At 46.8% G+C, this 27,632-nt stretch overlaps 3 protein-coding genes and 1 long non-coding RNA gene across 12 annotated transcripts in view; 2 read left to right on the top strand and 2 right to left on the bottom strand.

Annotated features, from left to right (window-relative positions):
- Positions 1-27,632, top strand: part of LOC310756986 (class I histocompatibility antigen, F10 alpha chain-like) — a 151,731-nt gene that overhangs the window by 52,704 nt on the left and 71,395 nt on the right. The window lies entirely within an intron of this gene.
- The window catches only part of LOC310757054 (class I histocompatibility antigen, F10 alpha chain-like), an 85,050-nt gene that overhangs the window by 16,265 nt on the left and 41,153 nt on the right, over positions 1-27,632 (top strand). The window contains exons 4-8 of one of the 5 annotated variants that reach the window (XM_083602173.1): positions 3,945-4,232; positions 5,510-5,593; positions 6,274-6,312; positions 6,987-7,023; positions 7,479-8,463. In XM_083602173.1, the coding sequence (XP_083458299.1) occupies positions 3,945-4,232; positions 5,510-5,593; positions 6,274-6,312; positions 6,987-7,023; positions 7,479-7,485 (455 nt within the window). In that variant the 3' untranslated portion in view covers positions 7,486-8,463. Of the gene's footprint in view, positions 1-3,944; positions 4,233-5,509; positions 5,627-6,273; positions 6,313-6,986; positions 7,024-7,462; positions 8,464-27,632 lie in introns of those variants that run through there. The other 4 variants (XM_083602172.1, XR_014545029.1, XR_014545030.1 and 1 more) reach the window with 4 other exon arrangements.
- Positions 7,640-27,378, bottom strand: LOC310756539 (antigen peptide transporter 2-like). Of its 2 annotated transcripts, XM_083600779.1 has the most exons (13): positions 27,151-27,378; positions 24,430-24,490; positions 23,752-24,258; positions 22,240-22,354; positions 21,777-21,907; positions 20,836-21,041; positions 18,826-19,023; positions 16,404-16,532; positions 14,001-14,189; positions 13,396-13,569; positions 11,337-11,496; positions 10,813-10,949; positions 7,640-9,557 (listed from the first exon to the last, which is right to left on the bottom strand). In XM_083600779.1, the coding sequence occupies exons 1-13, from the start codon at positions 27,361-27,363 to the stop codon at positions 9,366-9,368; spliced, it is 2,412 nt and encodes an 803-aa protein (XP_083456905.1). In that variant the 5' UTR covers positions 27,364-27,378; the 3' UTR covers positions 7,640-9,365. The 2 variants fall into 2 exon arrangements, with proteins under 2 accessions (XP_083456905.1, XP_083456906.1); XM_083600780.1 differs by lacking the exon at positions 24,430-24,490 and having other exon boundaries at positions 27,151-27,261.
- Positions 7,640-27,632, bottom strand: part of LOC310757345 — a 97,113-nt gene continuing 77,120 nt past the window's right edge. The window contains exon 2 of the long non-coding RNA XR_014545081.1: positions 7,640-8,568. This is a non-coding gene — a long non-coding RNA (uncharacterized lncRNA). The remainder of the gene's footprint in view (positions 8,569-27,632) is intronic.

Genomic DNA, 27,632 nt, shown 5'->3' with positions numbered 1-27,632 from the left:
CTCTCGTCAAACACCAATGGCAAACTGGCAGGCAGCGCAGTCGCAACTGTCATAATCACAGTTGTATAGACATGTTTTAGTGATGTCACAACACGAATAACATTTCTTGATATTGAAATATTGTTGGTGTATCAATGTGCCCTGCCTCCCCCTACATACCTATGGGGAAAGTCTTTAAAACTAAATTAATTAACCTTTTTTAAAATAGAAAATGTGTGGGGAGCCCATGAAGTATGGATGCAGCCCCCTCACTAAGTCTGTAGGTTAGCCACTCGTGGCCTAGAAGCAGAAAACCTGCACATAGTGAGAGAGTATGAAAATTCCCTCTTCTACCTTCTTATATCTTTTATTTGTGATGAATTTTACTTTTTCCCATGGGGAACATTCAGAAGTGTCATCTTCCCCAACCCCGTGCCTTGAAATGGTACAGTCCACTCTTCTGCCTTCAGGAATCTGGCACAGGTGCCAGTCACATGATCAAGTGTTTTGACTGGCTTTCTTCCTGTCTCTATTAGCTTTGCTGATACTAACATTAATTGAAAATGAAATAATTCTAGCACCCTCCGTTTTTGAGGACTGACACATACGTATTAGCCGTGCTTAGAGAGATCTGAGCAATTTGGGACTTCCGGGTCAGCGCCATCGGCGAATGGCGGAGTTCATCCGACCGGAGGAACGGGCTCCGTGAAAATTGGGTCTTCCCGCTGCGGCGAAGTCGGGGACCCACTAGAAATCCCAGGTGGAGAAGCCTGGGAATGTGGGGTTCGACAGAGCACCAAGAGCGCCTCCCCTACTCGCGGGGAAACCCCTCTTTGGGGCTCCGGAGCGGAGTGGGGTGAGCAGCGCGGTGCTGCGAACCGATTGCTACTTTCACGGAGAGAAGCCGCGCAGCCATCGCCGGAGAGCGCTGACTTTTTCCTGATGACAATTGGACTCTAAACAAGTACCCGTGAGTAAAAACGGAAGATTTGATCAAGAAATTTATGAATTAGGCAACGAAGCGGGAATGTCTAAACAGGAAGTCCGCCTTCCACTTTTTGTAAATAGACTGAAGCAAAGACTTTTCAAGCTAAATAGCCTGGAAAGCTGATTTAAAGATTGAAATTTCCTGCATCTACAATCAATAAAACCCCCTTGACAGCAGGAGAAAAGGGGGGGGGGGGTTTGATCGTCTAAGCCTGCAGAGAGAGAGTAAGGGAATATAAGTTTCCATCGTCCCAAACCTGGGGACGGGGTGTCAGGACAGAAATTGTTGGAGATGTCCATTGATTGAAAGTGGAACATTTTGACAGATAGTCAAAAAAAGAGAAACAAATTAACTTCAACACTGCTTTCTGCATTTTTGTATTGCAAGGAAACAAAGTATTTTAAAATCGAAAGTAAATTTCCCCTTGTTGGATACATTTTAAAGATGGTTCTAAATAGAAATTGTGTCCCCTAGAGGGAGCTTGTCAGTTTGTTGCTGCAGTTTATAAGGAGACTTTACAGCTTTGAGAATCAGACCGTGGGACCAGTTACTTGACCTTGAACAGAAATGCGCTGGGAGGAAGCTTTGGTGTCTGCCCTTGGCAAAACAAATGCTATGCTGAAGCAGTTGCATGAGAAAATGAACTTGTTGAATGAAAAGTTGGATGTTATGACTGCTGTAGCCAGTGAATATGAACTAACAGGAAACAAAGACAAAGAAATTCTACAGCATCCAACTCAGGAAACTGGCTTGACAGGGCAAGTCCAAGGGCAGATGAAGATGGATGAGGTTGCGATTGCACCTCAAACGATACAAACAGAGAGATCCAAAGTCCTGCATGACCAAAAGCCGCAGTATTGGAAGATTGAACTTGGAGTGTGTCTGGAAGTGTCTGGAGTCAAGGAAGCTCTTAGCCCTGGTGGGACTGTGAAACAACTTGACAACTATTTTTGGAATAACTATTTTTTGGACTACAAAATTAATCTAGGGGAGTGGGACTCTGGGGAATGGGCTAGCTTGATGAAAGAAAATGGAGATTATTACTGGTTGGAATTCCCCAGAGACCCACTCCCCAAGGAGAAAGGGAAGAAACTACGAAAGAAACCAGCAAGGGACAGGGAAGGGCGCAAGTATAAACAGGAACAAGAAAATCCGCAGAGGGGGCTTAGAAGAGACTCAAGAGCCTCGGACATTAGAGCACCAGATTGATGGACTGGATGTAATGGTTAGAAAGGACTGACATAACCCGAGACCAGGAAGAAGGGACACTGGATAAAATTAGAGGAAAGTTTACAAAAAAGAGAATTTCTTTTTATTTTTGGAATTAGTGTAATACTAATGAAATATCAGGGAATATGCTGGAAAGGAACTAATTGGCTTTAGTAGAAAGGTTTGAAGGAGTTATGTATAAATATGGTTTAAACTTTGAAATTTTATGGTTTTTAAGGTAAGATAAGGTTAAAGAAATTAATGGTAAATTGAATAACAGAATACTGTTAAGATAAATTATTAAATAAAAATTGAGAAACATGGGAAGAATTTGCTGAAATAATGAATTAAGTTAGAATACAAAAAGGGAGGTGTGAGGAGGTCCAAGAAATAAGTAAATGAAAGGATGTAATTTGGATTTGTATTTTTTTTAATCCATGTTTTTTATTCTTTTTTTTCTTTTGTTGTTGTATTTTTTTGTTCATTTTCTTTTTTCATCCTTTTTTATATGTCTATGTATTTTTGAAATTTTGAATAAATATCATTTAAAAAAAAAGAGAGAGAGAGATCTGAGCAATTTCATCTATGGGGCCTGGTGATAATTCACCCCAGAGACACTGAGCATGTTTCTTGAGGTTGAGGATTTCGCACCAAAAGCCACAAGGGTGGCAACGTGCAAAGGAGGCTGGGAATCATCCTCTTTGGGACGGAGGTTCTGCTGAGGACAGGTGGGTGGGGTGGGGAGGTCTTGTTTGGGGTTTCTGTGGGGAAAGGGCTTGACCTTCCTTCCTTCCTGCTCCCCCCAGCAGAGTCACATCCCCTCCCAGACCTGAGTTTCCAGTCCAGGCACTGCAAAGTGGGTGGGATCCTGGAACAGCTGCTTCAGACAACAGCTACCCAGGGAGCCAGTTTTTGAACAAGGGTTACATTCTGTGAATCGTGCCTAAAGCCAAAATCGTGTATAGTCAAAACACATTGGATTCAAGGGCGATTGGGTTTGCCAAAGTCCTTCTTTCCCAGATGCCCGCCTCCTCTTTTTGGTTTTTAGAATATTTTTGGCAAGTGCATAAAGCTGTATGTGCACAAGTTAAATGTGCGCAAGTTGCTGGCTTACTGGTCTGCCCTTTCCACTCCAGGGGAGGCTGCCATGGAGAAGGGAGATGGGCCCTTTCCAACCTCAAGGGACCCTTTCAGGGCAGGCGGGAGAACTAGAAAGGAGCTCTGTCTCTTTCTGGGCTGTTGGCTTTGTTCACTAACTATGGAGCTGAAAAGTCCCGGAGAACAGAGAGCAGCGAGTCCAGCATTTCTTCCCCCTCAAGAGAGAAACCAGGATCAGCCTGAGCTGCCCTCAGTTCATGACTTGCAACTTGGAAGGATCCCATTGGGGACCTGGTGGAATTTGCCCCTCAGCCTAGAGGCAGCTCCCTCGGACTATCTTGGAAACATAAGTTGTCATGTTTGAGTAGTGTTGGAGCTTTATCAAGATGATAAATTATTTTAATTTGTATCCTGTCCTTCCTCCCAAAGGAGTCTGTTTTGTCAAACAAAGGATAAAATATCTAAAAACAGTTCCGCCATAGACACTGACTGGGGAAGGTTGAGGAAATCCCATTTATTCGCAGTTATTTTTAATTTCTGCAGATGTGAGAAGATTCTGACTAGTTTGCCCCCTGGGTCCCTGGGTCCCTGCTCCTCTGCTCTTTAAAAATACAGGATTCCTTCTGTTGTGGATGTCTCTCTGTTAACCCCAATGTGGCCCTTTTTGCAGAGGCTCCGGTGGTGAAGGTGACCAGGAAGGCAGACTATGACGGCCTGGAGACCCTCGTTTGCCAAGTCCACGGCTTCTACCCCAAGGAGATTGAGGCCAACTGGGTGAAGGACGGGGAGGTCTGGCAGGAGGGCACCCTTCGAGGATTGGTCGCCCCCAACTCGGACGGGACCTACTATCTCTTGCTCAGTGTCCAGATCGACCCCGAGGAGAGGGAGCGCTTCCGGTGCCGCGTGGAGCATGACAGCCTGGAGAAGCCTCTGGACGTGGCCTGGGAGGAGGAGCCTGGTGAGAGACAGACAGGAGGGGAAGGGGTGGGCTCTGGGAGGGGGATTTCCGGCCAACTCCTCCCTTCAGCAGCAGCACAGCTCAGATGGGGAACCCCAGTTGGATCCTGTCTGTGTCTCTGGAGGTGACTTGTAGATTTTGACAGAGATGCAGCCTTTTCTGGCAAGTGTCTCATAGGCCTTAAACTCAAATTGGATGTCGTAGGTAAAAACTGGCCATCACCTTCTTGCCTTTAAGCCTAAGTAGTTGGAATGTCAAAGAATGTGGGCACATATTTTACTTCTTCAAAATCAAATTTACCCACAGTCACTGCGACTGAAAAAGGGGCAATGAACTTAAAAGAAGGAGTCCCAAACTGTACTTCACAGTGAAAAAGATGCTCACTCACTCTTCCTCTCAAGTGTGCCCAGCTACAAAAAGGTGATATTCATCCCCACTCAGCCCAAACACCCACACACCGCTGGGAAGAGCAAGCAGGAATTTTAATAACAAGGATCGTCTCTCACACACCACCAGGAAAGCTGCGCCTGCAGGAACCAAAGCAGAATGTCTAAGAGCCAGACTCCCTTTTCCCCAGCAGGAGCACATGAACGCACATCCCCACCCACACCCCAGACTCTCCTTCTCACAGGCAGGCAAGCGAGAATTATGGAAGTGGCCCTTGAGCCAAAGACTCACCCAGGCAGGGGAGAGGGGACCAGGGCTCACTCACTAGAGGTACGGACTTCAGAATTTCTACACAAACAAAAAAACCTGGACATTTTGCCTCATTTTAAGAATCTGTCTGGACAGACATTTTAAGTCTGAAAAAGAGGACGTGTCCAGGAAAAACTGGACATATGGCAACCCTACACAAGATGCTTTTTCCTAAGGGTTTGTGTCTTCCCTGAAGGCCTGTAATGCTGGGCTCTGGGGGGTCTCAGAGGGGAGGGAATCCCTTCCTCTCAGGGTCAGGACAGAGAAGGCTGAAACGCATGAACAGGAGGAGACCTGCTTTTAAGTCTTGAGTCTGTGATGAAACAGGTGTGCCTGTCAACTGTCTTCCTAAAATATATTGGGGGTTTTAAAGACATCTAATGCTGAAAACATAAACTCCCTTGTATCGGGGCCACTACAGAGAGGACCTTGGCCTGTCAGGAGAGAGAAGGAGGGCCTGCTTTGCACATGTAAAATCCTCCCGGGCTCATTGCTCAGCACCTCCACTCAAATCTCCTGCTTGAGGCCTTGGGGAGCTGCTGCCGCCAGTCTGAATAAAAATGTCTCTTGTCTCCTTTCAGTCAACCTGGGGCTCATTGTGGGAGCCATTTTGGGTGTCCTGGCTGCCATCCTGCTGGTCTCTGGGATCATCTTCTTCATCCGCAGTAAGTAAACCCTGGATGCATTTGCTGCCTCTTGTGTGTCTCCTTTTTTTAGCCTCCAACTGGGAATGTGCTGGTGGAGCTTCCTGGAAACTGCCCCTTGTATCCCTACAGAGACCCCTCCCCATAAAACACCCTTTGAACATGAACCAAAAGTCATAGTGGTCATTGCTTTGTACTCACTCTGTGCTTAGGAAATTCACTTTCCACCTGAAGTTTTAATCAATCCTAAGCCTTCAATCCTGTGAACACTTAGCAGGGAGCCTTCCTTACAAATCTTTAGGCGCCAGGCAAAAACATTTCTCTCAAACCAGGCCTTGAGCTTTTTAAATGTGAGTTACTGGTTTGTTTTTGTTTTATCATGTATTTTGTGCTCTCATTTTGTATTTTTATTTGGTGAATCACCGAAATAATACTCCGAAAATGAATGAAGGGACTGGATGTTTCCTTCCAGCCTCTTGGAATTTGTCCACTGCCTAGTTTCCCCATGTTGATTTTCAGATTTAATTTCCTCAGTTTTTTCTACTTCTTTGTAAAATGAGTTCTTTGAAAAGCTCCCCTTCCTTGGAGGTGTTTGGAAGAGACAGGAGAAGCATCTGCTGGGAATGTTTCAACATCTGAGAGCCAAATTGTCAAAATGGGAGGTCCCTTCCAGCTCTGACCTTCTGCTTTTGTCTCTACAGGGAAACAGAGCGAGAAATTAGCCTACAAAGCAGCCTCAAGTGAGTGACTCCTTCCCCCCCTCTCTGTCTGACATATTTCCCCCCAATATGGAGCAGGAACAGGTTACAAACAGACTAAACTAAACCTGGTGGTGGCCTAGTCCTTAAGCCCAAGACCCTGATGGGAAGCTTAAGCCTGTCTGCTCAGCCTGTCTGTGGACAGCAAGGGGTCCCTCAGGGCCAGGAAAAGGCTGCAGAGAGACTGTTGGCTGAGGGAGGGGCTCCAAGCAGGAGCAGGAGGAAGAGCCGAGGGTGCGGGGAGAGAGGGATCTCTGGTGGTTTAATCTACTAGAACCTGAAGCTAAAGATTTGGTTCATTGGCTCAAGTCTGTGGATGTCAGGAACCCTCCCCTCTGGATTTGGCTGTTCTCCCTCCCCAGCTTCTGCCTTTCTGCCCCCTTCCTGCCCAGATCGCACCCACCCCTGCTCTAGTCCCCCGCTGCCTCCATGCCAGGCTGTGCCCATCTCTCTTTGCCCTCCAGCACCTGCTTCTCCCTCCAGTGCTGTCCTTGAGCCCCCTTGCCTCTGGGCTGCCTGTCCCTGAACTCTTCTTAGGCCCCGCCCCATATTGAGCCTGATTTGGGATGGGGTCAGAAGGAGGGAGGAGAAGGGCTGGGGGGATGGGATCTCCCTCCCTGGGATCCTGACTCCTGTGTTTCCTCCCTGTGTTTCAGCAAGTGACCAGGGGTCTGCCAGCTCCACCAAGGGTAAGTGGGGGTGCACTTGGGGGCAAAGTGAGGCTCTTGCAGAAGACTCCGTGGGGAACATCCCCAAATGGGAAAAAGCTTCTGCTTTCCTGTTACCCACCTTGGGAGTCACATTTTGGGTTCTGAATGAGAGTCACATTTTGGGTGCTGGAAGGGATTTCTCCTTCTACTTAATAGTAGGACTCCTTTGTGTCCTCCTGGTGTTCCCCCAAAGTGTGCAGCTTGGCTCACTTGCTTGAGCTGCCCTCTGCAGGCATTTGCTCTGCAGGCCCATTTTGGTGACACTACTAGCAATCTTAGGTCTGATCTGACATGATTAGGGATGGTGGCTTTCCTTGGGAGGCTGGACTAGATGCCCTTTGGGTTCCCACTAGCTCTGTAATGCTGAAGCCCCCACACCATGATGCCGGCTTTTGAAACACTCCTGTTCTTTATTTCTGCAGTTTCATACCAGCCCAGTGTGTGAGATGAGACCAGAAGGAGCCTGCCCAAGTTTGGCTGTGAATTGCAGAGGCTCAGAGCTCCTGCTGTCCTTTAATGCTGTTTCTGATGTTCCTTAATCCTGGCTCTCACCCATCCATTCTGACTCCAGCTGTAACTAGAATTTGAGGATAATCATGTTTTTCTGATGAATTTTGGCCAATTTTGCTTTGCAGCTGATTTTCAGAAATGTGCTTGTATTAATCAGAAATGTGCCCGATATACACAACTAAAAGCTTTAAAAAGGGGTGGGGAGATTGAGCAGTGATTTTGATGGTTTCTCTTGGTTTTTTGTTGCTGTGGATCCCACCACAAGCCTTTCTCCAATCTTGTGTCACTCACTTTCCATCCAAATTGAAGGAAAGGCAACATCTGAGAACTGCTTTAGGTGTATTATGCATGAAATAAGCTAAGCTGTTACTGCCTACCTGCCTCTTGGGCCGCCCAGCCTTTGGCTAAGCGGATGTAATGTCTGATCCTGCTGGCAGCCAAGGAGGAAGCCAGCAAGGAGAAGAGGCAGATCAGGAGCTTCATGGACACAGTTTGATCTGAAATAAGGAGCCCCTTCTTTTGGGCTGCAGGCCTCCAGTTCATGAGACTTCTAGCCTGGTCCCCACAGCCTTCTAGGAGGGGAGACCCACTGGGAGTGGGACCACATGAACTCCTCCAAGTAAACTAGTTTTGCTACCTTCAAATTGCCTAATTTTTATCTCACACATTCTTGCTTTTCCACCTGTGGCCCTTGAGGAACATGTTCCTCCCACCTGCAATTCCCGCCATCTTCCTTCCCTTCTCATAGGCTGGCATTCCTTAAGGAGAGTCTTTCCTAGAAATAAGAATGCAATAACTCTCTTAGGCCTCAATGGATTTGCTGCACCTTGCTTTGAAGACACTGGATGTAATTATTACTATTCTTCCTTTTGTAATATCCATTTGACTGAAATAAACAAGGGTGCACTCCCTTTGTCTTTAGTGGTTTTTTCCTTCTTATCACAGAAGTTCCAGAGATTTTGAAGTTCCAGAGAATATTCACAGACTCTGGCAGGGAGGGGCCAATAATTGGTCTTCCCTGTGCAACGCGACTGAAGAACTAGAGTCCAAAGTGAGATGGGGACAAAATCTGTGGTTTAGCAGGTGTGGGATTAAGTTACATGACGCCAAGAGGGTCTGAAGGGTCAGTGCCTGGATTGGGGACCACCTGGATGCTGCCTTTGGTTCTAGGATGGAAGAAAGGAGAGTTGGGAATACAGTCATACCTCGGGTTAAATACGCTTCAAGTTGAGCCAATGTGTCCCTCAAGCACTCAGATCTTGTGTAGATCCAGCCCTGGACTAGTGGGGCTCCCTTTGACCTAATCAAGCAGCCTCTTGTGTTCCCATACCCTATAAGAAGCACCATTCTGCAGCCCCCCCAGAGACACAAAATTTCAAACTTCAAAGAGTTATGCGCACACATTTTATTTTACAAAACACCACTTTCATGCCATCATAGTCCTGGACAATCAACAGCAAGAGACCAAAAGTGCCTTAAGATATTTTTACAACATACTCAGAAACACTAAGACATACGGGACCAAGAGACGATTGGGAAAGAAGCCAGACCCCATATTTTAAGCAACTCGAGATGAAATTCTCCATCCGCTTACCTGGGAGTAAGCCCTATTGAACTCAGTAGGGCTTACTTCTGAGTAGAAGGCTGCACTCGGAAAGGATCAGCCAATTAGGTGAGTCTCTTAGTAGCCCCATCATGGCAGGAATTTGGGGCTGTGGGCCAAGGTCCCACTCAGCAGAAGGCAAACACAGTTATGCCACACGCACAACCACCTCGAGAGGGGGACCCCAGAAGACCATTCAGCCTGTGCGGAAGTCACTCAGCCTGGCTCCTTTGCACCAGGCGGTAATAGGGGCCCCTCCGGCTCATCAGCTCAGAGTGCGTCCCCTCCTCCACAACCTCCCCACCCTCCAGGACGACGATCCTGCTCGCGTTTTCCACCGTCTGCATCCGGTGAGTGATCACCAGCACCGCCCTGGCCTGGCTGCTCATCAGTGACTGCTGGATCTAGGAGAAGAAGCCAGAAACCCCCTCTTAGATTTATTTTATTTATTTATTAGGCTTCTATCCCAGCCCTCCTCCAAGAAGCTCAAGGTGACGTATATGGGGCTCTTCCTCACAACCCTGCGAGGTAGCCTAGGCTGAGAGGTCACCCAGTGAGCTTCAAGGCTGAGTCGGGATTTGAACCCGCGTCCCAGTCTAAGACACTAACCATTGGCTCTCTGTGTGTGAAAGAGAACGAGTCAGAGAAAGACAGAGATTGAGAGATGTTTGTAAGCATTATGGATCTTCCTGTGTTTTCCCACACAAGGATATAGAGCATGGAGTGCTCCATATTAATTATTATTATTATTACTACTACTACCCTGCCCATGTTAGGTAACCCAGCATTTGGGTGGCAGAATAGCATGCAGCCCAGGATAGATATAATTTTGTCATCCTAAGGTTGGCCAAACTGGAAAAATAATGATGGAAAAAACTGAAAGGATAAGGTCTAAAAGTTGACTAGCACTGGAAAATGCAAGTCCATTTATTAATATTATAAATATCAATAACATAGGTAAAGGCAAAGAACCCCTGGATGGTTAAGTCCAGTCAACGGTGACTCTGGGGTTGTGGCGCTCATCTCGCTTCAGGCCGAGGGAGCTGGCGTTTGTCCACAGACAGCTTCCTGGGTCATGTGGCCAGCAGGACTAAATCACTACTGGTGCAACGGAACACCATGATGGAAGCCAGAGTGCATGGAAACTCCATTTACCTTCCTGCTGCAGGGATACCTATTTATCTACTTGCACTTGTGTGCTTTCGAACTGCTGGATCGGCAGGCGCTGGGACAGAGCAAAGGGAGCATTTGGGTGTCAGAATAGCATGCAGTCCAGGATACACACTAACCATCATAATCATCATAATTTATTCTTTATACCCTGCCCATCCAGCTGGGTTTCCTCAGCCACTCTGGGCGGCTCCCAACAGAATATTAAAAACACAATAAAACATCAAACATTAAAAAGTTCCCTGTCAATACTGTCAATATAATTTTCTCATCCTAAGGTTGGCCAAACTGGGGGGAAATGATGGAAAAAACTGAAAGGGCAAGTTGGTCTGGTCCCCCGTGAGCATTTTATTAAAAGCTGCCTGGCACTGGAAAATGCAAGTCCGCTTATTAATATTATAAATAACAATAATATAAAACCGCCACACCCACTCATGGCTAACGCTTCTCACGTCAACCACAATTCCTCCCCCCCCCCCCGACACTCACGGCAGCTTCGCTCTCCACATCCAGAGCACTTGTGGCCTCATCCAGCACCAAGACCTTGGGGTTCCGGATCAGGGCCCGGGCGATGGCCAGGCGCTGCTTCTGCCCTGCGGACAGCTGGCCTCCCTTCTCCCCGACATCTGCAGGGAGGCAAGAACGAGAGAGAAGGGGTGGGAAGAGGGGAAAAGAAAGCCTGTTTGCCAGAGGAGTGGGAGTGATGGCAGGGGTGCAAAAGGCGAGTGGCAGGTAAAGGAGGATCCTGAACTCCTGGGTTCATTTGATGGGATGCAGTGAGCAGCTGGGTGGAGGGTCGGGCACAGTGACAAGAGGAGGTGAGGCTCAGAGTCTGGAATTCTCACCCATCACAAGAGACTGGAGCCCCACCAATTTTCCTGGAGGAATTCAGTGGGCCACAGAAATTCATGTTATCTCAGAGAGGGTAAGAATCAGGCCAGCTGCCTTTTCTGGAAGGAGAGTGGAGTTCTGCCTCTGGCAAAAGGAGACGGGAGGAAAGAGGTTTCACCCACCTGCAGCGAACCCTCCTTCCAGCTCATTGATGAAGCCTAAGGCGTTGGCTTCTCTTGCCGCAGCCGCCACCTCTTCCTGGCTGCAATCCTGCACCCCATAGGCGATATTGTCCCATATGGACCCAGAGAAGAGGACCGGCTCCTGTCCCACCAGCGCCACCTGCAGGCAGAATGAAGTGTGACGACTAGAGAGAAATTGGGATTCATTTTGCATTTGAAGCACATTCCACAATATTTGCATCTTCTCAAACAATAAGAGAACTGAAACACAGGTGAACCTTCAACATTCACAATTCTCTGAATTTTGCAACCCTGTTTTCAAACCCAAAACATTTCAAAAATGGGCATAAGAAATGAAGATGTTAGTGAAAACAGCCTACAAAAATGCTTTTTTATTGGGAGAAATTGCTTGCAAAAATGTGTGCATTAGTCAAATCTGCAGACAATAGCATGTTCATTAGGAGAGATTTGCACTGAAATAATGAAAAATTTTCATGCAGATTTTTAAAAGCAAAACCCACAAATTGCTGCATTAATGTACAGAACTAAATTAAAGTTGGAAAGATGAGAAGCTGAAAGAACAGGAAGGGGCAGGTCCTTCCATCCCTTCAAATATCTGAAGGAGGCTCTCGTATCCCCTCTGAACCATCCCTTCTCAAGGCTCAACAGCCGCAGCTGCTCCTTGCAAGCATCTCCTTATGGGAATCATCTCCAGTCACATCCCCTGGATAAAGCCACAATTTACAGCTTAAGTACCAGGCTGGGAAGTGTTTGTGTATCACGAAATCTTGGTGGGCATGGCCTTTTGCAACCCACATTTCCTCTCCAGTGCTCAGCCACACCTTGTCGTTTCCTCTTTTGCAAAAGATGCTTCCTGTTTTGTGAAAAACAGAACCACCATCCCCTTGGCACTGACAACTCTCTAGCATCCCCAAAATCCTTTGGAACTCCCTGCCAATTGACATCAGGCAGGCGCTTTTGGCGTATTCTTTTCAGCGGCTGCTAAAACATATATATTCAGGCAACCCTATCAAAATTTGGGGAACACTAACAAGTGTTTCAATCTGGGTTTTTTTTGTTTGTTTAGCTTATGGTTGATTTTAATTATTTTTCAATGCTGTAAATAGTTGTTTTCAACTTTTTAAATTGTTTCTTCTTGTTAACTGCTTTGAAGTTTTATTACAAATAAGTGGTATATAAATCTTGTGAGATAAATGAATAATTTGGGAGCCTATGTCCGTTTAAAATGTAGGGTTTTTTGGGGGGGTTTATTGGGCTGTTGTTTTTATTTGGATTATGGATTTTAAAAAAACCATTTATACTTTTCAGATATATACATTTCACTGATTTTACAATCATTTTGACATTTTAAAACTGGACTTTCTTTCCCCTCTTTATGCAGTTCCTTAAATTTATTGTTAGTATCTTCTGCCTATCCAAATTAACTTAAAACAAAAAATTTTTTTTCCTTCCAGTAGCACCTTAAAGACCAACTAAGTTAGTTCTTGGTATGAGCTTTCGTGTGCATGCACACTTCTTCAGATAAGTGTGCATGCACACGAAAGCTCATACCAAGAACTAACTTAGTTGGTCTTTAAGGTGCTACTGGAAGGGAAAAATTTTTTTTTGTTTTGACTATGGCAGACCAACACGGCTACCTATCTGTAACTGAAATTAACTTAAGTTACTCATTTATTTATCTTCTTTAAATATATACTCTTATGTAGCTGCAGGTTATTACAATAATCCTGCCGGTGTTTTTATCTGTTTACAATTTATCTGTAAATATTCAATAAACCATTTCCATTCTTTTAATTAAAAAAAACTTGTTATCTTGATTTCTTATTCTTCCAGTAGAGTTTTGCCATTTCTGCATATTCCATAAGGAAGAATGGATTATGGATTGTGTGGTTTTATATTATGATTTTATTCTGTAAACCGCCCTGAGAACTGAGGGTATACAGCGGAATATAAATTCAATAAATAAAATGAATAATAAATAATGAAGAGGAAACAGGAGTTTGATCTCAGCCACACTTTGTGGGGCCCCCTGGCTCACCTTGCTGTGCAGGTACTTGTGCTCATAATCCCGGATCGGGACCCCGTCCAGGAGGATCTCCCCAGACTGGGGCTCATAGAAGCGCTCCAGCAGTGCCACGCAGGTGCTCTTTCCACTGCCGTTGAGACCCACAAGCGCCACCACCTCCCTGGGACGGAGCTCAAAGGAGACGTTCTGCGGAGAAGGAGCAAGGAAAGGAGGAAAAACCAGGGCTGTGATTCACCTATGGAACTCACAGCCACCAGACTGCTATAAACCTACATGGGGTTTGAAAGACCGTTCTAAAATTCCCAGCGTGGTTTTAACAAGACACTCCTCTCCACAGGGAACTCTGGGAAATGTAGCTCTGTGAGGGGAATAAGGGGTCTCCCAACCACTCTCAGAACCCTTAGCAAACTACAGTTCCCAGGATGCTTTGGGGTAAGCCAGGACTGTTTAAAGTGGTATGATGCTGCTTTGAACCATTGGCGCAAATGGGGTTTAAGGAGAGCTGGCCCACCGCAGTGGGAGGTTGGCCAAGGGGGTCCCCGTTCTCATTTAAAGAGACAGGACACCCCATATCTCTGCTCCAACATCCTCAGGTGACCAGACTCTTGGCCATGTACCTTTAAGACCTGAAGATCAGGGCGGGAAGGATAGCAGAAGGAGACGTTTCTGAAGGAGACGTGACCTCGGAGGAAGTCCGGGGCCAGCGTCCCCTCAGTGCGAACGGACGGTTCCCGGTGCAGGTAGTCAAACACTTTTTCTGCAGCCCCCACATTGCTGAGCGCATCTCCGTATATGTACATCAGGGTCTGTGAGGAGCGAAAGAAGAGCAAGACAAGGAGGTTTGTCAATATGCTAAACTTATTTCACAATCCCACAGTTAGGGGATGATTATTATTATTATTATTATTATTATTATTATTATTATTATTATTTTATTTATACCCCGCCCTCCCCAGCCAAGGCCGGGCTCAGAACGGCTTACAAGCAATAATAAAAACAAGTTGAATGATTACAACTTAAAAACAAAAATAAAATACATTGAAATATTGGAACATTAAAATATTAAAATGTAGCCTCATCGCAGGAGGAGAAGGAAAAGAAAAAAGAAAGAGAGGGAGGGAATCAAATTGGCTCCAAGCCAAAGGCCAGGCGGAACAACTCTGTCTTACAGGCCCTGCGGAAAGAAATCAGATCCTGCAGGGCCCTGGTCTCATGAGGCAGAGCGTTCCACCAGGCCGGGGCCAGTGTTGAGAAGGCCCTGGCTCTGGTTGAGGCTAATCTGACTTCCTTAGGGCCCGGGACCACTAGGGTGTTGCTATTTATGGACCTTAAGGTCCTCCGTGGGGCATACCGGGAGAGGCGGTCCCGTAGGTACGAGGGTCCTAGGCCGTGAAGGGCTTTAAAGGTCAAAACCAGCACCTTAAATCTGACCCTGTACTCCATTAGCTTTATCCTCTTAAATCCAGGGAGTGTCTCCTCTGCAGAGAGAAAAAGGGATTTATTTTATTTTTTGGTGGTGATATGGACTCTTTAAGAGGCAGAAAATAATTGTCCATGTTACAGTGGTACCTCAGGTTACATAAGCTTCAGGTTACAGACTCCGCTAACCCATAAATAGTGCTTCAGGTTAAGAACTTTGCTTCAGGATGAGAACAGAAATTGTGCTCCCGCGGCGTGGCAGCAGCAGGAGGCCCCATTGTCTAAAGTGGTGCTTCAGGTTAAGAACAGCTTCAGGTTAAGTACAGACCTCCAGAACGAATTAAGTACTTAACCCGAGGTACCACTGTACTCTGCTTGAGAATTAAAGACCATGAATCTCTATCCATATTTTGCTCTTCTCATTTCTGGAATTCTGCATGTATCAGCCAAAGTGTATTTCTCAGATCAATTGGTGGAGTCCCAAATCCACAATTTCATCCAGTCCAGATTTATCTACAGCTACTTTGTGGACAGGGAGGTAATAGAGAGGAGGGTAAAAAGATAAAAACCAAACAGGACGTTCTTTCAACGTAGTCTCTTCGGCAACAGCAATTTCCCCTCTCTTTCAGTTTGTTTAAAATACAGGGGGTCAAAGGAATTAAAAAGGATTTTAAGAGATTCAGAGGTTTTGAAGGTTAAAAGTCCTTAAAATAAGTTTTAAAATCAGTTTTCAAAATGTGGAGATATAGCCAACAGGAAATCAGGGTGAGGGCTGCAAGGCTTTGTTAAAACAAATTTACGACGCTGGCTTTACAAAGTTCTACGGTGCAAATTCCTGGAGTTGCCAGAACACATAAAACAACCTTGCCTTCAATAAGAGGAATTTTAAAAAGAAAAAAAGAGGGAGAGAGAAGCCAGCAAAGCAAAGCCCTGTCGTATAATTGAAAGGGAATATGCAGAGCTCTGATAAGATTTAAAGACTCTCTCAAGGTAAATTTCAAAAAATGAAGTATAAACACCAACAAATGGGAAACTCTGGCCTGCGAACGCGCCAATTGGAGAACAGCCTTTACCAAAGGTGTCATGGATTTTGAAGATGCTCAAATTCAGGACAAAAGGGAGAAACTAGCTAAGAGGAAGGCACCTTTGGCAAACCCTCACCGTGATCAGCTCCCGCCCAGAAACCTACAAACTCACTGTTAAGACCATGTTTATGGAAGACAATCTTACTCGGCTGTGAGGGATCGCCAGCAAAGAAGACCTCGGCACCATCTTGGCCCTGGCCCTTCAAGCCCAAAATGGGAGTTGCCGGCAGCTCAAGACATTTTGCCACCTGAGGCAGCAAACCTACAGAGCTGCCACTGGTTAGTGTAGTCAATGCTGAACCCAATGGACCAGTGGTCTGACTCCATATAAGGCAGCTCCTTGAAGGATGTAGAAGCGGCAGATGGACACAGTATGTGGAGTATGAAGGGAAGGGCAGGAGCATCACACCCATTTAAAAAGCTGAAGGCGTGACTCCAATTGCGGAATAGCTGGAATGCCATTCAAGGCTGGAATGCCAGCGCTGTTGCAGCCTCCCGTTGCGGATTTTCACCCACCTGTATGTACTCCCCGAAGTCCATCTGGTAGAGGATGAAGGAGAACAAGTTCCCTTGGGTCATGAGGCCAGAATGGATCTGCTGGTACCCAGAGTGAAGCATGATCAGTTTCAGACCCAGCTGCAGGAGCTAGAGAGAGAAATTCGGGGGAAGATGTTGAGGGCCGGCAGCCACCCTAGTAGTCACGTTTGATGGCTTGGCTGTTCTGCTCACCCCTTTCCCCTCCAAGGATGAAATTCAGTTCAGTTGGCCTCTAAAGGAGAATCTATCAAATCTGGACTTTCCCAAAACAAGACACAAACCTAAAGACAGGCAGACTTTGAAATTTAGACTTCTCCAAAACTTGGCAATGCACTGCTCCAGCCAATCAATGTGTATTAGGAGGAAATGCTTGCAGAAATGTGCCCATTACGGTGGTACCTATGGATGCAAACAGGATCCGTTCTGGAGCCCCGTTGGCATCCTGAAGTGAACATAAGACTCGTCTGCGCATCGTGTTTCGCTGCTTCCGCGCATGACGTCATTTTGAGCGTCTTCGCATGCGCAAGCGGCGAAACCCGGAAGTAACACACTCCGTTACTTCCGGGTCGCCGCGGATTGCAACCTGAATATATTCATCCGAAAGCTACTTCAACCCGAGGTATGACTGTACTTGAAACTGCATATGTTTATTAGGAGAAAGCCACTCTGAAATGCTGAGGAATTCTCACGTGTGTTTCTAAAAAAGAAAGCTCACAAATCGCTGCAGAAATGTGAAGAACAGAATTTAAGATTGCAAAAAGAGAGAAACCGGGAGAATGGACGTTGACAGATTTTTCCCTCCCTCCCAGGTTCTCCAAGAGTCAAAGATGCACCCAGTTTAAATCAGAATTAAATAGGCCTGTATCCTTTTGGAAAGTTCTTCGTGATTTCCCCCGTCCTCTTGTTTCTATTTTGGAGCTTCCGGCTGGGCTATGACAGAGGACCGCTGTGCCCAACCCACTGAAGGCCTTTTGACAAGCAATGCTCAGTTTTTAAAGTTTTTAAAGGAAAAACAGCACAGAGCAGGGAGGTCTTCAGAGTGCACTTAAAGGTCTGGAAGAAAGGGGGCCATGTGCCCCCCCACCTAGAAGAGCGTCCCACATCTGTGGGGTCACCAGTACAAAGACCCTTTCACCTACCAGCCTGATTTATCCCACTGGTAGGTATATGAGAAGGGTGGCGCTGTGGTCTAAACCACTGAGCCTTGGGCTTGCTGATCAGAAGGTCGGCGGTTCGAATCCCCACGATGGAGTGAGCTCCTGTTATTCGCTCCCTGCTCCTGCCAACTTAGCAGTTCGAAAGCACATCAAAGTGCAAGTAGATAAATAGGTACCGCTCCGGTGGGAAGGTAAACGGCGTTTCCGTGTGCTGCTCTGGTTCGCCAGAAGCGGCTTCGTCATTCTGGCCACATGACCCGGAAGCTGTACGCCGGCTCCCTCGGCCTATAGAGCGAGATGAGCGCTGCAACCCCAGAGTCGGTCACGACTGGACCTAATGGTCAGGGGTCCCTTTACCTTTTTAGGTATATGAGAAGGGATTGTAGGATGTTGAATTCCCCATGCCTGCCTGTGGGCCTGATTCGGCCCCCTGCCATACCTCCTCACCCTGTACATCCATAAAAAAACTGGCCAGTATGAAGACACTACAGTGGTACCTCGGGTTAAGCACTTAATTCGTTCCGGAGGTCCGTTCTTAACCTGAAACTGTTCTTAACCTGAAGCACCACTTTAGCTAATGGTGCCTCCTGCTGCTGCTGCGCCGCCAGAGCACGATTTCTGTTCTCATCCTGAAGCAAAGTTCTTAAACTGAAGCACTATTTCTGGGTTAACAGAGTCTGTAACTGAAGCGTATGTAACTTGAAGTGTATGTAACCCGAGGTACCACTGTACAAGCGACCTGAAGTACAGGTGGATTCCTATGAGGCAAGACACAGTGATAACAGCAAGAACCTTTATTAAACTAACAGAACTGGACCACAGGAGCAAAGCAACTGCTTATATACATTTCTGAAGGCCTGGCCCACTCCCAACGTGATTGGCTGTCTATACTTCTAAGCTGCAAATCATGACTCAGAGTTTAAGGCCCAATGGCAGAGGCCCAAATCCTGAAACGTTCTGTGATTGGATATCATGTATCGAATCCGAACACAGGAGCTCAGAATCCTTAGTCCAGACTTGAGCTCAGGCAAACACAGACCACTGAATACAATACACCACCAACGCTCGATATTCCAATGTGAACAGTGACCTTGAGAAAGCTGCCCAGGTAAATCAAGCTGATTGGAAAACGGAAGAACCAAAGAAAGGGGTGCCATTTCCAGAAAGCTCTCCTGCCCCAGCTCTCCTTGGGAGCATGCTTGGCCCCTTCCTGACCTCCCCTACACACGACCCCAAGGACTCACCCGCCTGAGGAGCAAGTAGACGGCACTCTCCCAATCTCTCCGGTCCTTCAGCCGGTGGGTCTCGGCCAAGGCCGCATCGTAGCGCTCAGACTCCTCCTCCTCAGTGGCAAAACTGCGCACCGTCTCAACGGAGGAGACCGTCTCCCGCACCACCTCCCCAGAACGTGCCAGGGAGTCCTGGATCGCCTGCAGAAGAACCTGCAGAAAGCAAAAGAGAGGGCAAAGGAGAGAGTTTAGGAGTCTGCGCTAAACGCCAGAGGGGGGCAGACCACTGGGTTTGGCTGCAAGATCCCTTTGCTTCAGGCTATGTGTACACCATTCCTTTAAAGAATGTTCAAAGCCCATTTCCCCCCTCCCAAAAGAACATTGGGAACTGTAGTTTATCCCTCACCCCTAACAAACTACACTTCCCAGGATTCCTTTAGGGGTGTGTGCTTTAGCTTACCTTAACTTGACTGATTGACAACAGGGTTCAGCAGACTACAACTCCCAGCATCCCTGACCATTGGCCCTGCTGGTTGGGGCTGATGGGAGTTGTAGTCCAACAGTCTCTAGAAGGCACCAGGCTCCTTATCTCTGGTCCACAGCAATACCAAATCCAAAGAGACCAGCAAATTGACCATAACTCCGTTCCATTCCGTTTATTTTAAAATATTTATATACTCCCTGTCACGTAAAAAAAAAATCCAGGCAGCATAGAAAAATAAAACCAAGCAGCAGTGGAAATATTCAATGTGCTAAAAACAGACAAACGTAACAAAAGTTTAAAAATCATAACGGCTGGTCTCACAAGCAGAGTCAAACACAAAGTCTCCTTGGGTAAGATCACTTCTCTTTTTTTTAACAATAATTTTTATTAGTTTTCAATTACAATAATCCAGTGGTAGCCTCATTATAACATTGCCAAATTATAATACAAGTTGTTGTTGTTGTTTAGTCGTTTAGTCATGTCCGACTCTCCGTGACGCCCCTGGATTAGAGCACGCCAGGCACTCCTGTCTTCCACTGCCTCCCGCAGTTTAGTCAAACTCATGCTGGTAGCTTCGAGAACACTATCTAACCATCTCGTCCTCTGTCGTCCCCTTCTCCTTGTGCCCTCCATCTTTCCCAACATCAGGGTCTTTTCCAGGGAGTCTTCTCTTTTCATGAGGTGGCCAAAGTCTTGGAGCCTCAGCTTCACGATCTGTCCTTCCAGTGAGCACTCAGGGCTGATTTCCTTCAGAATGGAGAGGTTTGATCTTCTTGCAGTCCATGGGACTCTCAAGAGTCTCCTCCAGCACCATAATTCAAAAGCATCAATTCTTCGGCGATCAGCCTTCTTTATGGTCCAGCTCTCACTTCCATACATCACTACTGGGAAAACCATAGCTTGAACTATACGGACCTTTGTTGGCAAGGTGATGTCTCTGCTTTTTAAGATGCTGTCTAGGTTTGTCATTGCTTTTCTCCCAAGAAGCAGGCGTCTTTTAATATAATACAAGTACTAATCCCAATCGTTCAGGTGCCAAATTATATGATTTGGGTGGCCTCCCCGCGTGCTAGAATTGATGGGTTTGATGATTTGCTTTGTTTCTGCATTCCAAAATCTTATCCATCTCAATTATACTCAATTATACTCTAGTCAAAATAACTATCCCTTGAATTCAACAACTGCAATATTAACGACATCCACTCGTCTTGACACATTAAATGATTTATAAACCCATAGGTAAAGCATTCAAACTATATATCCTTCTTCCTCCTGCTTGTGTCAGTTATTCTGTTTGTGGTATTCCTTCCTGTCCTTGTAGAATGTTATGTCTATCTATTCCCACTTCTCACATCCACACCATATATTTATAAAGCACCCTTACAGCAGTCATGGCTTCCCCAAAAGAATTCTGGGAATTGCCTTTAATATTTCTCTCAAAGGTTTGGAAAACAGGGAACAGCAATCCCTGGGAAGCAGCTCCCCTATCGTTTACTCGCAGCTCCCAGTCTCCCCCCGCCTGCCCTCAAGGGCCCCCTCACCTTGTAGCGGGCATCGTAGAACTTCTGGGCCGCCAGCATGACCGGCACCTCAACGAGGGTGAGCAACGTCAGGCGCCACGAGAGGCCAAGCATGAAGGCGCAGAGCCCACAGACCTTGAACAGGCTGCGGAGGAAGATGTTGGCGTTGAGCGGCACCCAGTCGCTCATCATGGTGGTGTCTCTGGAGAGACGGGAGGTCAGGTCTCCTGGGGGGCAAAAGGAGAGGCCGCTCAGAGCCGGGAGACTGGAGGGATCAAAAGCGCATTCTAATAAAAAATATTTTTTAAAAAATGAAAAAGCTCTGCCCAAAGCAAGACAGATAACAGCAACAACTGGGGGAAAGAAAGTCAGAACATCTTGCAAGGAGAGGAAGAAACACCTATTTCTCTCTATTGTTGATTGTCGTGACTATTGCTTTCTGTGCATGAAAAAGTGAAAAGAAAAACACTTTTAAAAGAAAAGGATGGAAAGGAGAAATAGTTGATGGATAAGCAGATGGAGGGATGGAGAGAACGACCGATAGATGAATCAAGTCCTTTGATGAACAGATGACGGAAAGAAGACGCTGTTGATGAACTAGAACTCCCATCATACCTGGCCACTGGGCATGCTGGCTGGGGATGATGGGAGTTGGGGTCCCATAATATCCGGAGGCCACCAGGATATTCCTTACCTCTGAACTCGGCAGCAAAAACAAACGTGAAAAGAGTTGCCCGCTTGAGTGGCTGAAGCAGGATCTTGGGAGACCCAAGTTCATATCCTGGAAAGCCTCACATCTTGGCGTTCCTCATGGAGCCTCAGTTATGCAACCCATAAAATGGGAATATTTAAGGCTCAGTCATAACAGGGGTGTTGCAAGGAGGAACCACCACAAGCGCTCTGTATGTGCACTAGAGGGCACTCAGGGAGCTGGCCTGGGTTTGGAGCTAGGGGGATCTCACCTGTTTTCACCTCCTGGAAGAATGCCAGGTCTTGCCGGACGAGAGAAGAGAAGAGGCGGCTTCGGATCCGGATGATGGCCCGGGAGATGGACATCGTGAAGAGTCCCCCCCGTGCGCCGGCAGACAGCGAGCTGGAACAGAAATGGAGACTGCTCTACAAAAGGAAACTGTGAATGTGTGAGTCCCACTCTGGAGGGTAGGAATCGAAATGGCAAAATCGGAGCTCCTGGCCCCCCAAATATGTGATCACCTTTTTGAGTCACATTCTGGAAACGTGGGGGCTTTCCTTTGCAGTAGAAAGCAGTTCTCCAAGCACCCCCTTTCCCCCCTGAACTGCTTTCTGAATTCAATTTAATTCCAAAGAAATAATTTGACTCCCCAGATTATGAGAAAACACCCCAGCCGAGCCTAACCAGGGCTCCTTTGTTTTTTGGGCAGGGGGTGTTGTCAGGAAGAAACCCACCTTCCGAGCGACACCAGGCACATGAAGAAGATGGCGGACGAGAAGGCACCCGAGTCGTACTTCTTGCCCAAGATGTCAATCAAGCGTCCCGTGTAGTAAGGGATGAAGGTTTCACCTGCAGAGAGTTTGCGCTTTGAAAATAGGGAGGGGGGACTCTTTGAACACAGGAAGAGGCCATTCACCCCGTTGACACCTCCCTGCATAGACAGGCAGAGCTTCTCCAAGATTTCAGGTGGGGGGCATGGCTCCATCTGAAATTGAGCTTGGAACCTTCTAACGTTAAACTATGGTCTTTTATTTCCTTTTTCCCGAATTAATTTTTATTCGTTTTCAAACTTATAACACATCAAAACCAAAGTACAGTGGTACCTCAGGTTAACTACTTAATTCGTTCCGGAGGTCCGTTCTTAACCTGAAACTGTTCTTAACCTGAGGTACCACTTTAGCTAATGGGGCCTCCTGCTGCTGCCGCACCGCTGGAGCCCGATTTCTGTTCTTATCCTGAAGCAAAGTTCTTAACCTGAAGCACTATTTCTGGGTTAGCGGAGTGTGTAACCTGAAGCATATGTAACCTGAAGTTTATGTAACCCAAGGTACCACTATAAACTTAATTTAATACATTCTTTTTTCTAAAAATGGGTTTCCCACACTCTTAGATATATTCTATTTCTTCCCCTTCTACATGTTATTTATTTTACAGATTTATCTCTAATTTAGGGTTCCCATATTGCAAAAGTTGTTAAGCAAAATCACACACAAAAAAACTATTTTTAAGGAAATTTGCCAAAATCTATACTTCCTAAATTGGCCAAATCCCGGCTGTGTCCTGGAAATTCCAGACACATGGCAGCCCTGCTCTAATTAACATCAATTTTCCGGCAAACTCCTCATTCCTCAGCTGTCCCTTTACCAACTCATGCATGTAGATAAAACAAAATGATATCAAATAACGAGTGAGGTCATAGTAATTTAAATCTTTCATTCTTCTTTCCACCCTGAATTATCCCTCAGTTTCCAGCCTCTGCCTGTTTGTGCGAACCTTTTGAGCGGAGAGTCTTCCTTTCCAAACGCAAACCAGATTATTTCCTTTCCCTGTTCAGTCACTGTTATTGAGTTATAACCTCTCAAGGCCATTATTTACATTTCACTGGCAATAAAGCTTTTACAGCCTGTGTGGAAAGGAGGTGTACCATACATACGGTCTTCTATTTCCAAATAATATGTACTGTGATACCTTGGGTTAAGTACTTAATTTGTTCCGGAGGTCTGTTCTGAACCTGAAACTGTTCTTAACCTGAAGCACCACTTTAGCTAATGGGGCTTCCTGCTGCCGCCGCGCCGCCGGAGCGTGATTTCTGTTCTCATCCTGAAGCAAAGTTCTTAACCCGAGGTACTATTTCTGGGTTAGCGGAATCTGTAACCTGAAGCATATGTAACCCGAGGTACCACTGTATGTATCTCTCTCACTTCCCACTTCTCTCTCTCACACACATGCAAACCAACCCTACTCACAAAGCACAGCCATGGTAAGGAAGAAAAACGCCCCTGCGAGGTAGGACACATCTGGGCGGAAGAGCTTCACCAGCTTCCAGAGGGTGGCCTTGTCTTCGCCTCCCTTGTTCTCCTTATCCTCCTCCTCCTCCCTTTGCCCCAGGACGTCCCAGATGATGTGGGCCAGAACCACTGCCCCATAGCCCAGCAGGAGCCAGGACCGAGGGGCTGACGACAGCAGGAACGGAGGGTCTCCAAACCAGCGCCCCACGGCGAGATAGAGGGGCTGCAGCAGGCTCACAGCAGCCAGGCCTGCGAGGGGCATCTGGGAGGGCCAGGCCAGGGAGAGGAGCCCCCGGGCCCCACAGAGAACCAGCAGGCGCAGAGCCGCCTCCAGCCAGGCCGCAGGGACCCCCAGGGAGGCCAAGGCGGAGCGCTGGAGATCTAGCAAGGGGAGAAGGACCATGTCGCACAGGATGAGAGGGACGGCCAGCTTCAAGGGGGCAGGCAGCATCATGGCGGCTGAGTCTGGGGAGAGAAGGAATGGCCAGGTGTAATTAAGAGTCTGAAGTGTGAGAGAGGGTTTGTGTAGGGAGAATCTCAGCAGCCCAACCCACACTTTGCTGCAAGTGATGGGAGACCTGCTCCCTGCTGCAAGGCCCATTTCCACCTGGCCTAGGGGGCGGAGCCCAGACTCACCTTGAGCAGCTAAAAGAGGCTCCTGGGAGGCCACTGGGACGTTGGTGGAACAACTCTTGGGCTGGGGGCAAATGGCAAAAATGTTTAAAACATTTTCCTCTGTTTTGTTTTTGTCGGGTTGGTATTAGTCAAATGTTTACTTGGGGTTGGCGGTTATTTTAAGTAGAACTGTAAACTGTTTATTCTTGTTATTGTTGTTGTTGATTTATTGGTTTGTTTGTTGCTTGTACAGGATATATTTTTTTTTGTGTTTGAGGTTTTGTTGTGTTTTTATATATGTTGTAAGCTGCCCAGAGTGGCTGGGGAAACCCAGCCAGATGGGCAGGATATAAATTTAACACCAACACCAATAATAATAGTAATAATAATAATAATAACAATAATAATAATAATACAGTTGTACAACAACAACAACAGCACCAATAATAATAATACAGTTGTACCAAGGATCACAAATGCCTTGGCAGTCGAATGTTTTGGCTCCCAAACGCTGCAAACCCGGAAGTGAGTATTTTGGTTGCAAATGTTCTTTGGAACCTGAACGTCCAGCAAGGCTTCCAATTGGCTGCAGGAAGCTCCTGCAGCCAATCAGAAGCTGCACCTTGGTTGTGGCACAGTTGAACGGACTTCCAGATCAGATTCCATTTGAGTTCTGAGGTACGACTGTAATAAGATGTCCTCCCATCCGATGTCAAGGAAATAAACAACTATCTGACTTTTAGAAGACACCTGAAGGCAGCCCTGTTTAGGGAAGTTTTTAATGTTTGATGTTTTATAGTATTTTTAATAATGTGTTGGGAGCCGCCCAGAGTGGCTGGGGAGAGCCAGCCAGACGGGCGGGGTATAAATAATAAATTATCATCACCATCACCACCATCATCAAAGCTGAATTTGACCTCCCCATGCGACACTCCCCCCAAAGGGGGAGGGACTGCAACACCCATCAGTGCCAGCCAACATGGACAATGGCTGAGGATGATGGGAGTTGTAGTCCAGGGTACCAGGTTGAGGTTCCTCATCCCTGGCCTAAAGGGACGCCAGGCACAAATCCCACCCTCTGGATGCTTTCTGTCAGTCCCAGTTCCCCATCTGTAAAATGGGCATGGCAGTGACCTCACCAGCAAGTAGCACAATCCTATCTATTCTCACCCAGAAACAACTCCCAGTGTGTTCAATGGAGCCTACTGGGGCCTTGGTGGGTTTTCATGAGAGCAGCTACTGGATAGCTCAGTCGGTAGAGAATGAGACTCTTAATCTCAGAGTTGTGGGTTCGAGACACACCTTGGGCAAAAGATTCCTGCATTGCAGGGGGATGGACTAGATGACCCTCATGGTTCCTTCCAGCCCCATGATTCTATGACTGTTAAGCATTTAGCAAAATAAAAATTTCACTGTGCTTAAGAAGGAGCCAGAGGTAAGCTATCCTATGGCACTTAGAGAACAATCCTAACATTTAAAACAGCATGAACTTCACAGAACTTCAACTCCCTGGGGAAAGGGACTGACTGCTAACCTCTTCTGGGAACTGAAGTCTCCTAACAACTCTCTGCAGCCTGAAACTACAGTTCCCAGGAGGCTTTGGGAGAGGGCATGACTGTTTAAAGCAGTGGTCAGCAACCTTTTTCAGCTGTGGGCCAGTCCATATTCTACTCATGTAAAACCATTCTACCCACAGTCTACATTCTACTCGTGTAAAAACACCAGGCAGGCCCCACAAATAACCCAGAGATGCATTTTAAATAAAAGGACACACTCTACTCATGTAAAAACAGGCTGATTCCCGGACCGTCTCTGGGCCAGATTGAGAAGGCAATTGGGCCAGATCTGGCCCACAGGCCTTAGGTTGCCTACCCCTCGTTTAAAGCAATATTATACAGTACTGCTTAAATGAATAGTGCACATGAGGCCCAAACTGCGGGAGGCAATGGAAGACAGGAGTGCCTGGCATGCTCTGGTCCATGGGGTCACGAAGAGTCGGACACGACTGAACAACAACAAGTTCTTACTGAAATCAAGGGGGCTTACTCTCCAATAGAGACCTCTGAGTTAGACTGACCAAGACTGCGCAGAAAGTGAAACTATAGTTCCCAGAAGGCTTTCGGAGAGGACATGACTGTTTAAGGCAATAGAATACAGTATTGCTTAAATGAATAGTGCACATGAGGCCCGTTACTCAGAAGTAAGTCCCTACTGAAATCAAGGGCGCTTACAGAGACCTACCTCTGAGTTAGACTGCCCAAGACTGCGCAGAAAGTGATAAAAAACCTTTCAAGACCCAAAAGAAGCCACTTTTCTAACTTTGAAGGGCTTTTCTAGTTTGGGGCATTTTGCTCCGAAGAGACTGACAGGGCTGCCCTTTCTGGAACCGGATTCTTTCTTGTCACAGTTTTTATTTTCATCTCGGATCAGAAAATAAAACTGAAACGGAATGGTTTTAAAAGGTGGGGAAATATTTATTGTGGGGCGAATTTTTATTGTGTGTTTGTGTGCGTCCCAGCCCTCCTAAAATGGAAAGACACGGATCCGATCCGATCTCAGGGACTACAAATTATTTTACATTAAGTAACCCCCGCCCCCCCCAAGAAGAAATCAAACATTGCGCGAGAGCCTCTTTTCCAGCATCTCCCCGATTTGCATTGAACTTCATGCACCACCCCCAGCCCTTATCCTGGGTCTCCCACCCCACAACCCCCTGGCCTTCCTCTCCCCTGCCCGCCTTACCTGCCCTCCGGTCTCCCAGGGAGGAACTGAGCTCTTCTGCGCTCGCGGGGGCTCGAACCGGCGCCCACTTTCGCTTTCGAAAGGGGAAATCCAGCCGCTTCCCTTCCCCCGCCCACGCGGCCGCGCTCCCCGCTTCCGCCGCCAGAGGGAGCCCGCCGCCTGCGCTTTAGAACACCTTCTATCACGAGCGGTTCTCAAACTCTTGGCTGACATTTTCAGAAAAAAATGTTTGCTCGCGCCGCTCCCAGTTTTTTTATTGATACGAAGTACATTGGAGAACAACTCGCAACAGTGCTTGATTTATAGCACAGGACGGAAATACTTTGTAATATGAGTGTGGGGCATCCATAAAGTCTAAAACAGGGGTAGGCAAACTACGGCCCGGGGACTGGATCAGGCCCAATCACCTTCTAATTCTGGCCCGCGGATGGTATGGGAATCAGCATGCTTTTACATGAGTAGAATGCATAGCTGTCAACTTT

This window comes from Podarcis filfolensis (genome assembly GCF_964270895.1).
Source record: "Podarcis filfolensis genome assembly, chromosome: 2".
In the NCBI taxonomy this organism is placed as follows: domain Eukaryota; kingdom Metazoa; phylum Chordata; class Lepidosauria; order Squamata; family Lacertidae; genus Podarcis; species Podarcis filfolensis.
The sequence above is the reverse complement of the archived record's forward strand: the minus strand, read 5'-3'. Positions and strand labels throughout refer to the sequence as shown.

Coding starts and splice junctions, on each gene's coding strand:
- LOC310756539 (XM_083600779.1), bottom strand. CDS start 27,363: ATGTCAGCCAAGAGTTTGAGAACCGCTCGTGATAGAAGGTGTTCTAAA. Junction 16,533..18,825: donor TCTACTTGCTCCTCAGGCGG/GTGAGTCCTTGG, acceptor TTCTCTCTCTAG/CTCCTGCAGCTGGGTCTGAA. Junction 10,950..11,336: donor GGAAGGAGGGTTCGCTGCAG/GTGGGTGAAACC, acceptor GCCTCCCTGCAG/ATGTCGGGGAGAAGGGAGGC.